The following is a 10,429-nucleotide window of genomic DNA, read 5'->3' as shown; positions in this document are numbered from 1 at the left end:
TTCTACTGTATGTTGACATACTTTTGTAAAAGACAATGTGGATGTTATTGTTCTGCAGACAAATAAAGACAAGTGACCTTATGGTCTGAAAGAGAGTATGTGTCATTGTTATTTAGCATTCTCGTTCATACAAACAAGGAAACAGTCTTGTCTTATAATTGTACTCTGTGTACAACAGTTGTTAGAAATGTGTTTATTTTAAGTGATAAAATAGTCCTCCGGATCTTATATCAGCAGTAATAGGAAAAGACCTTTCCAGTTTGATATAAGAGTAAACAGCTGATAATGCAGCAGCGAACTCTACTCAGAACCACCACTCTGCATTTGCAAAGGTAACTGTCCATGGTGTTTGTCTATTTTAAATGAAATACAAAGACAATATTGGAGATTTGCTGGTTTTGATAATACATGACTGGACTGGCTTTTTTATCTCAAGGATATGCATGATTCCACCTTGACATATTGGAGCCCAACGGTTGAACATCAGTTTGCATCTTGGCACTTCGTCAATCTCTACCCTTCTTTTGACTTTGTGAAGAGACCCTCTGTGTTGGCCTTTGCCAAGTTAGCACCTTTAAAGTGCACACAAATATTACTCTGGTGCAGATATGCAAACCTTTTCCAAAAGTTTGCTTTCCTTTTTTTAATCACATGATTGACATTGTCTTGAGGTCAACCATTATTTCTCCATTACTTATCATTTGCAGTGGAAATGGTGTGTGTGCATTGCCTTATCGGTGTGATTAGGTAATGGTAAACGTAATGATAGAATGTCAGTCCACCTGTATAAAAGAGGACGCGTGCCTGTCTGGTTACTCAGCTTTTGGAGGCTACAGGTGAGTCCGAGTCCACTAATGACTTCACTAATATTGTAGAAGTTCAGTTTGAATGGTTCTGCAGTGTATTTTGGCTTAGCGATGTGACTTTGCGTGTTGCTTGACTGAAATGTGTCATCTTCCACAGTTGACAGCAGAGCAGAGACCATGAAGTGGGCAGTTGTTGTGTGTGCCATGGTGGCACTGTCCGAGTGCCTCGTCCAGTAAGTCAGTCTGACCGCTCCGGTTAGTTACACAGCACTGCTTTGAATGTCCACAAGTCCACAAGCCATGCTACTTGATCAGTCTTACTACAAAAAAAGTTATCACCTCTTCTGAAATAACTAGAAATTAAGAGCATAAATTACATCCATGACACTTTGATTAACAGGTGTTAGGTCTGTCCTTATGTATTCTATTTGAGAGGGAATTTGATTTTAAATAAAGGCAGCTGGGTCATAGTCACATTTATGGCTCTGTCATATTTCCTCAAATACCAACAGTGAGAGGTTTCAGGAGGAAAGACATACCAGCAAAGACCTCTTAACAGGTCAATAACAGCACAGAATTCAGATCATTCAAGTTGCTCCCTTTGGTGTATCCCAGGATCCCTCTGGAGAAGGGCAAGTCTGCCAGGGAGGTCCTGGAGGAGCAGGGTCTGTGGGAGGAGTACAGGAAGAAGTTCCCCTACAAACCCATGCTCAAGTTCGACCAGAGTTTCGCCGTGGCCGGCGAGCCCATGACCAACGACGCCGACGTAAGTAACGGCTGCTAAAGCTGGATGGATGAATGAATGGAAGTAAAGATGGATGGATGGATGTTATGGTGAAGCCGACTTTCACGCATGGCCTATTTGGTTACGTCTAGTTTATTGAAGAACCTCTGCATCTTCTCCTCTTCTCCAGCTGGCTTACTATGGAATCATCTCCATTGGAACTCCTCCTCAGTCCTTCAAGGTGGTCTTTGACACCGGCTCCTCCAACCTGTGGGTGCCCTCCATCTACTGCAGCAGCCCAGCCTGCAGTATGTTAAACAATGAATGCATACACATCTATACACATATAATACATGGATGGTAGATGGTTGGACTGAGATTTTAAGTTAGGAGAGTTTTGCAGTCTTGTTTCTTTCACCGGAGGAATATTTGGAACTGTGCTTTGAAAAGTGCTTTATATATAAAAAATATTATTTTGTTATTCTAAACTACACATAGGGAGTTTATATCAGTACACATTACCCTTTTCGCCTCTGTTCTCTCCCAGACAACCATGACAAGTTTAACCCCGGCACCAGCAGCACCTACAGACACAACGGCAGTCCTCTCAGCATCCGTTACGGCACCGGCAGCATGACTGGATTCCTGGGATACGACACTGTGACGGTGAGGAATAAAAGCATACAGTAACATCTTGACTTGTACTGGGAGATGAATGTCCATTCACTGTGTTGACACATTTGATTATTATTTTGTCCCAGCACATTCAAAGTGAAAGGTATACTGATTTCCTCATGATGAAATACAAATATATGTATCAGTTGGCCTTAAGACTAATATAGTAGTTCATACTTCTGCATCTGGATATTGTGGATTACCACTTTAAAGATCCAACTGTGAATTCACATTACAATCCCTTTGTTGTCTCGGTGTCTGGCCGTCAGGTGGGTGGACTCCCCGTGCAAAACCAGATCTTCGGAATGAGTGAGAGTGAAGCTCCCTTCATGCAGTACATGCGTGCTGACGGCATCCTGGGCCTGGCCTACCCACGCCTGTCCGCCTCCGATGCCACGCCTGTCTTTGACAACATGATGAAGGAGGGCCTGGTCAATCAGGACCTCTTCTCCGTTTACCTGAGCTCGTAAGGACAGGGAGAGTTTATTTATAGAGTTTATTTATAGAGTCGAGTTTATTTATAGTCGAGTTTATTTATAGAGTTCTCAAGAAACAAGCTCTCTTTCCTTCCTCTGTAGTCACGCTCAGGGAGGCAGTGTGGTGACCTTCGGTGGTACTGACCCCAACCATTACCAGGGTGCCATCACCTGGATCCCCCTCTCCAATGAGCTGTACTGGCAGATCACAGTGGACAGGTAAGACCAGGGATACACCAGCACAGGACTTCAAAAATGTCTTCAGAACAAAGCGATATTACAGGCAATGTGCACTTTTGCTTGATGCGTGCCGTATGTCCCCTTCCAGCGTCACTGTCAATGGTCAGGTTGTGGCCTGCAATGGCGGTTGCCAGGCTATTGTGGACACTGGCACCTCTCTGATCGTCGGGCCCCAGAGCTCCATCTCCAGCATCAACAGCCGGGTGGGAGCTGGAAGCCAGAACGGAGACGTAAGTGCCAGCTGGGATGTGTGGGGGGTGGGCTGGATGAGATCTCTGCAGCCTGAAATGAAATGCAACTTGACAGAGGCGAAAGTTGAATAACGCAACAAATATTGATACACTTTCTTCCCTTTCCTTTTCCCTTTCTTCCCTCTCCCATCCTCTCTCTCCTTGTCCTCTCAGTATGTTGTTAACTGTAACAACATTTCCCAAATGCCTGATGTGACCTTCCACATCAACGGACAGGAATTCACCATCCCATCCTCTGCCTATGTCCGCCAGGTAAGTGGTTGTGTCTCTGTGTGTGTGTGTGTGTGTGTGTGTGTGTGTGTGTGTGTGTGTTCACCTCACCATACTTCACCTCCATCGTAACATCTCCTCCTCCTCCCTCCCACAGTCTCAGTACTTCGGTTGCCGCACCGGCTTCGGCAATGGAGGCAGCAGCCTGTGGATCCTGGGTGACGTCTTCATCAGACAGTATTATTCCGTCTTCAACAGAGCCCAGAACATGGTGGGCCTGGCCAAGGCTGTCTAGGCTAGATAATCAAACCAAGATCACCTGGATGAATCGTCCGAGAGCCACGCAACAACGATATATGCATCCTAGTGCAATAATGCCATTTTCCGACATGCGTGCATGTCAGTAGTACTGTGATGAGTTATGTAACGCCTGAGACTGAGAGCTATCCTCTATCCTATAACAGATTCTATATGAAATTTCTTCAAAAGCAATAAAATGAGTTGAAGCATCTCGACTGGTGTAGTGGCTTTGTGTTTCAGTTGTACTATAAGGAGAGAGGGATGTAGGTTTGTGACAATGATGAGCTAATATCTCGCTCAAGATGGCAACGCATGGGAACAAATCACAAAGAATCTTATGATATGAACACATGAAACATGAAACATGCATGCAATAAAACACTGTTGTGTAGTAGATTCTTGTGCATATGTTTACTCTATTGTCATATTAAAGACCCTATGAAATGGCATAGTTACCTCCTTGATTTGATGTTAAAACAAGATGTTAGAGAAGAAAGATATGTGTATTTGCTCTACGTCTTACCATTGTTCCTCATTCATACACTTTGCCCTGGACTTGTGTTTATCAAGCATGTCAGACTAGTGTCTAACGTTAATTTTTTGATAAATCATTGATAATTACATTACCTGAGTGTTTACCTATAGGGTGACACAAATAAAATGTCGGGTAAAAACCTCATACCTCCAAAATGTCAATTCAGGAGCAAGAAAAACTGTTATTTTTAACTTGACTACCATGTTAATTTTTTTGATTTTTTTACTCCAAAACAAAAAGTCTTTATCTTATTAGATTTAAAGTTGAATTAATGGATGTAGAGACAGAAGTTCTCTTAGGGAAGGCATGATTTTAAATTGTATTACATTTGTTGACTATATATATTTAACCCAATTTGTCTATAACAGAGTTGACCGATTTTTCTGTTAGTACATTGATTTTCCGAAAAAATATTTAAAATCTTACAGGTTTAAGATCAGCAAATACTGACAATGTTAAATTTAAAGTGTGTTCTATGATAATACAACATGTTGAATGGAAAAAACATTCCTATTTTTTTTTAGGTAAATCCATTATCAAACATTCAGATCAAAACTGGTTCTATTGTAAGCTGATTTGTTTGGATTTGGGTTGCTAGAGAACAAATACTTGAGTGACTTCCTTGTTTCACCCTTACTGTGGAATTACTGTGCATTTGTCAAGAATGGTAGATCATTTACATATTGCTTTTTCCTCCCAGTAAAGGATAGGCTGTTCAGTGTTGTAATGAGCCTACACTTAACTATATAAACCGATTCCAACTCTCTACTGCTTCACTGTCAAAACCTAAGGACAGAAGGATTGAAGCGGGGCTGGAAATTACCTTGGCAAGGTGAGCAGTGTTTCTCCAAACTTTTGACGTTTAAGTCCCTTCTATTTCATGACAATTTGTTCATTTTGAGCTACAAACTGTCGTATTTTGTAAGAGATTTGCAAGGTGAGTTGTACATGTATGTAGAATTTCAGATGGCTGTGGTTGTAGACCAAGGAGGGAGAGGAGAAAGATCTGGCTCCTCTGACTGGATGTCAGGACTACCAGATAAACTTCAGAACATCCCCCTGTGGAATCTGGCTATACCAGGTATGATGCTGAAACGGCATTATTGATTACAGTGTTACTGTATTGTACACTTGCCAGTTGTTACACTGTACCGATCTATTAAACAATCTAGAACATTAAAACAGTGATATTGTTATGAAGCCTGTGCAATACTGATTCCGGTAATACTTTTGTGCAATAATTCAAAATAAAGGGGAAGGAAAAAAGCAGAAGTTGAAAGGCCCAGGTCAGGGATTTCCTCCTACTCCCCCTCCCCCCCTTATTTTTCTTATTTCTATATTATTGTTGTTATATATTGCAGTATAATGCACATACTTTACATATTTTTATTTGCACATAGTTTTATAATGCACATATGGTACTTTACATATTTTTATTTTATTGTAGTATAATGCACATATTCTACATATTTTTATATTTATTTCTTATTTCTATTTTTCTTATAATTTCTCTATGCCTATATATATTTCTGTGAGCAACTGCAACGAAACCCAATTTCCCCTCGGGGATCAATAAAGTATTTCTGATTCTGATTTCTGAAGCCTGTGTGTGTGTCTGTGTGTGTTTGGTCATTCCTAGGTAGCCATGACACGATGAGTTATGACTTGGACGTAAACTCACATATAATTGAGCCTGATCAGTTGAAACCATTGGACAAGCTTCCTTGTGTACATAAAATAATATACAAGTGGACCGTCACTCAGGTCAGAGTAATTCACATCTTGTGAGTGTCTGCTGTATTTGTGTGTGTGCAAGAAAGGCAGAGAAGTTAGTGTAGTTTGTCTGTCATATCATTGTGCTGGTTTGTGATACAGGAGGCGACCATCACAGAACAACTGGATGCAGGGGTTCGCTACTTTGACCTGAGAATCACTCAGACCAGACGACAGCGACCCCACCAGGCTGTACTTCTACCACGGTCTGTACACACAGACTGATGTGGAGGTGAGGCTGGCGATGAAAATGTCAGACATACTCTCATTATTAACACAATATGCCGCTTTGGGAGAACATTTTCATCTTTCAGCAACGCACACCTCCATAAAAGTTCAGGAGCAGGTGAAGGTATTGATGAGGGTTGACACCTTCATCAATAGCTGCTCTGTGGATAAGCTGCCACCACTGGCATGTGGGACTTTTATTCCCAGCTCTCAATATGGATAACTGCAAACAGGAAAAATAATTACTTGTCAAGTTAGATCCAGAACACAGAATGAACGAGTAAACATGTCATGCAGGCACCCCTTGGGTCAATCAGTAACAAGATGCATCATCACTCCGAGTTTCATCAAAATCGGACTGGTGATGCAACAGTTATGGCCTTGCAAAGTTTTTGACCGGGAAATACAGCGTCACCATCAGGCAAATTAGTGTAACGTTTTTAAAAGCCAAAATGCAAAATGCATCATCCCTCCAGTTTTGTCAAAATCATACCAGTGGTGTCTGAAATATCTCATTTGAGGTAAAAATTTGGATCATTCATGAGCACTCTTGTGCACTCTTATGCACAAAAAATGCAAATGATCCACCGAAGTGAACTATCCCTATAACGTATTTTTTCCTTTGAATCAACTGAAATTATATATCAAACAAAATATACTGTATATCTTCATTTGACCCTTCCTGTATTAGAGAGTCACCGTTTCTCTATGTCCGTCTCTATGTGTGTGTCAGAGTGTTCTCAGGGTTATAAATGACTGGGCAGAGATGCACCCTAAAGAGATCCTGATCCTGGCTTTATCCCACTTCAAAGGGGTGGAAGACCCCCTCCACAACCATCTGATCAGCTTCATCAAGACCCTGTTTGGAGCCAAACTCTTCCATACACGGGTACAGTATTATAGAATATCTTCACGCCTCTGAATAGAGATGTGGCTGGTTTATTGAAATGGATGAGTCTAACATATCACATCATGAAGTACCAAAGTCAAGTACTATGACCTCTCAAATAAAAGTGAAAGAAATACACAAGCTAAAAACAAAAAAAATAAGCTAAATAAATAAAACGATTAATTGAAAACACTCTTCATCTCGCATATAACAGGAAACCCCTACTCTGAAATGCTGCTGGGAATCAGGGAGAAACGTCATAATCTCATATGATTATAAAGCAAATCAGCACCCAGAGTTATGGATGAATCCAACATACTACTATGGTCGAAGTATGGACTCTGCAGAAGTTGAATCAAAACTGGATGACAAATTGAAACCTGGGAGGCCTCTCAACCGTGAGTTTTCTATGGTCCTGTAGCTCAGTGAGTTGAGCATGGTACTAATAATGCCAGAGTGGGTTTGATTCCCACTGAGTTGCACTGCAGTGTCATTTAAAATGTAGGCTATAGCTATTTCTATGCTGTTTTGGTAAATGAGAAAGAGATTGCTGAGCGTTGCCCTCCATTGATTGGCAGGTTTCTTCATCTGCGGTTTGAATCTGACTCTGCCGGAGAATAGCAAAGCAGTCAAGTACATCCTTCGCCCCTGTGACACCCTGGCCAAGGCCATACTGAGGAGTCTGCCAACGCTGCTGGAGTGGGTGAAAAAGCAAACTCCAGGAGCCTGCAAAACATGTGTGAACATCATCGCCTCAGACTTGGTGAATCGTGACGACTTTGTCTCCACTGTCATCAAGCTCAATGACAAAATGCTGTAAACATATTTGAGAGTACAGTGGGAAACACACATCTCCTTCTCTCTCCATCACACACACACACACACACACACACACACACACACACACACACACACACACACACACACACAATCAGAACGGCCTCAGATTTTTTGGCACAATGTAACAAGAACATATTAAAAAGAGAAAAATTGAGGAGTCCTTTGTTTAGTGAAGTTATTAGCATAGGTTTCTTTTCGTGTGTTCTCTTTGGTATGAGGATATAATCAAATCGCACACACACACACACACACACACACACACACACGCACACGCTTCTGAAAGTGATTGTTATTAGTGGTCCTCTCTTGTTACAGCGCCATCATGTGGCCAAATTATATGACTGCAATAAAGTAAGGCCCTTCTACCTGCTGAGTGTTTTGGTTGGTCTGACGGTCTGACAAAGTAGCTTAAGTAAGCAACACAGCAGTCAACTTGCACTGGCTGTTGGATTAAGATGTTAAGACTAGCATGGGGGCGGTCGGCGTCAAAAAATAGCCGTGTGGAGCCTGCTCGCCTGCTAAGTATAGCTTTTTTGGGAGCGGACAGTCCACATCAGATCCCGGAGTGTAATATCAGGGGTGTCACACAAACTCCTCACCCACCAGCAAGCGACAGGTCCCCGCTTCTCCATCCCCCGCCGGCCCACTACCGCTTCAGGTAAAGCCACGGCTAGTAGCCAGCTGTCAGCTAATAAGCTAGCTAACGGTAGTTTGTCATGTAGCAAGCATGCTTGCTGGTAGCATGATAGCTACTGTGAAGTTACTGTATCGCCTGCCCAGTTACGTGCCTTTCTCTTTTGTATAAGGAGGAGCGTAACGCAAAACTCCATTCAAAAATCTGACAATTGAATGCGTCTCTTGTTATTGGCAAAGGTACATGTCCCATAACATATGACTTAAGACCGAAGTTTTAGGATGCACTTTTCAATTCGGCATACATATAATTCACCAAGCAACACTCGTTTTCAAGAAAATGACAACTTCAAGAACAGGTTCACCATTGAGTAAACCAGTGTAAACCAATAATAAATGTTTAAAATGGTATTGAAATAAATGCTTGTTGGTGGATTACATGTATGCCGAATTTAAATGTATTTCCTAACAATCCAGAAAATGTATTGCGTCATATTTTCTGAGTTAACGTTATGTGACTTGTCACCGTAAGTATGGTCACATAACAGATTTGTTAATGAAGTTTGGCGTGTTTTTCAGAGAAGACGGTATGGCCAGTCTCAATATACTGTAAATGCTTGTTGGTGGATTATATGTATGCCGAATTTAAATGTGTTTCATAACAATCCAGAAAATGTATTGCATCATATTTTGAGTTAACGTTATGTGACTTGTCACGTAAGTATGGTCACATAACAGATTTGTTAATGGAGTTTGCCGTGTCTTTCCAGAGAAGACGGTATGGCCAATCTCAATATACTGTATACTGTCTGTGGTATGGCTTCTGTGTGGCTAACTCACTAACAGCTACTTGATAACCATGTGCTATACAGTGTATTCTGGCTAAATAGATAGTAACTCGCGTTACTGCATGACAGTAATTGCTAACTGGTAGCATGTTAGCTACTGTAGTTTAACGGCTCACTAGATAACGTTAGATAAAACTAGCCATCAATAAACTTCAGGCAGTGAAGACTGGCTAATGCTGCTAGCCAATAGGTAACCTACGCTATTTTATGTTGGTTTATGTTTGTGGTTGTTACAGACCGGTGCTTGGCTCGCTACAATATTATATACAGGTTAGTACTGTAGCTGTGTTTTTAATTAGCTTGCTTGCTGATGTCAGTTTTGACAGCTGGCAGGTTGACAACTGCTATTTAGTCTTTCAAGTAACCCTTTAAATTACAGGCAATTAATTACGCAGCAATGACAGGAAATATCTATCAAGTAATATCCAATTAACTTCAGGCAATGAAGACTAGCAATTGTGCTAATAGGTGACCTATGCTGTCTTATGCAAGGTTTATGTTCAGCCAGCTCATGTAATGTTACATGTACTATGTTGTTGCATTGCTGTTGAATTGTTGTTACACCAGGTGCTTTGCTCGCTACAATATTATATACATTAGTAGCTAGCTGTTTTAATTAGCTTGCTTGCTATTGTCAATTTTGACAGCTGGCCAAATACTCTTTAGTCTTTTAGGTAACCCTTCAAATTACAGGCCATTAATTACACAGTAATGAAAAGAAAAAAAAGAAGAAGAAAAAATTAATGAAAACTTAGAAAGGTGCTGGAGGAGCCTGCTGCACCAGGCTAGAACCAGTAATTTGTGTGTTTTTATGTCCAGTTCATCTGCCAGTTTGAGCATGGCATCGGGAAGTGAAGGGCCACCATCGACCTCTCACAAACACACCAACAGGTTAGCCAAGGAGAGGTCGCCCTACCTGCTGCAACACGCACACAACCCTGTTGACTGGTGAGTGAGTTTAAACTACAGACAGGCACACGCTCTGAAAGCTGATAAAACAT

At 41.4% G+C, this 10,429-nt stretch overlaps 2 protein-coding genes and 1 pseudogene across 4 annotated transcripts in view; all 3 read left to right on the top strand.

Annotated features, from left to right (window-relative positions):
- The first annotated feature begins 983 nt into the window (after nucleotides 1–983).
- On the top strand, nucleotides 984–3,882 carry LOC139918340 (pepsin A-like). The gene is made up of 9 exons (XM_071907673.2): nucleotides 984–1,039; nucleotides 1,422–1,572; nucleotides 1,721–1,838; nucleotides 2,078–2,196; nucleotides 2,475–2,671; nucleotides 2,784–2,900; nucleotides 3,010–3,151; nucleotides 3,326–3,424; nucleotides 3,540–3,882. The coding sequence occupies exons 1-9, from the start codon at nucleotides 984–986 to the stop codon at nucleotides 3,675–3,677; spliced, it is 1,137 nt and encodes a 378-aa protein (XP_071763774.1). The 3' UTR covers nucleotides 3,678–3,882.
- A 1,098-nt stretch (nucleotides 3,883–4,980) lies between these two features.
- LOC139918443 (PI-PLC X domain-containing protein 1-like) lies at nucleotides 4,981–8,328 on the top strand (annotated as a pseudogene). Its single transcript, XR_013507568.1, has 7 exons — nucleotides 4,981–5,049; nucleotides 5,176–5,298; nucleotides 5,857–5,981; nucleotides 6,093–6,222; nucleotides 6,952–7,107; nucleotides 7,322–7,505; nucleotides 7,686–8,328. The product of XR_013507568.1 is annotated as a PI-PLC X domain-containing protein 1-like (transcript).
- A 119-nt stretch (nucleotides 8,329–8,447) lies between these two features.
- spata20 (spermatogenesis associated 20) overlaps nucleotides 8,448–10,429 on the top strand; it is a 42,676-nt gene continuing 40,694 nt past the window's right edge. The window contains exons 1-2 of one of the 2 annotated variants that reach the window (XM_071907769.2): nucleotides 8,448–8,605; nucleotides 10,248–10,376. In XM_071907769.2, the coding sequence (XP_071763870.2) occupies nucleotides 10,267–10,376 (110 nt within the window). In that variant the 5' untranslated portion in view covers nucleotides 8,448–8,605; nucleotides 10,248–10,266. Of the gene's footprint in view, nucleotides 8,606–9,762; nucleotides 10,377–10,429 lie in introns of those variants that run through there. The other variant, XM_071907768.2, reaches the window with a different exon arrangement.

The sequence above is a fragment of the Centroberyx gerrardi genome, chromosome 20, assembly GCF_048128805.1.
Source record: "Centroberyx gerrardi isolate f3 chromosome 20, fCenGer3.hap1.cur.20231027, whole genome shotgun sequence".
In the NCBI taxonomy this organism is placed as follows: Eukaryota; Metazoa; Chordata; class Actinopteri; order Beryciformes; family Berycidae; genus Centroberyx; species Centroberyx gerrardi.
The sequence above is the reverse complement of the archived record's forward strand: the minus strand, read 5'-3'. Positions and strand labels throughout refer to the sequence as shown.

Coding starts and splice junctions, on each gene's coding strand:
- LOC139918340 (XM_071907673.2), top strand. CDS start 984: ATGAAGTGGGCAGTTGTTGTGTGTGCCATGGTGGCACTGTCCGAGTGC. Junction 2,672..2,783: donor TTCTCCGTTTACCTGAGCTC/GTAAGGACAGGG, acceptor CTTCCTCTGTAG/TCACGCTCAGGGAGGCAGTG. Junction 3,152..3,325: donor CTGGAAGCCAGAACGGAGAC/GTAAGTGCCAGC, acceptor TTGTCCTCTCAG/TATGTTGTTAACTGTAACAA.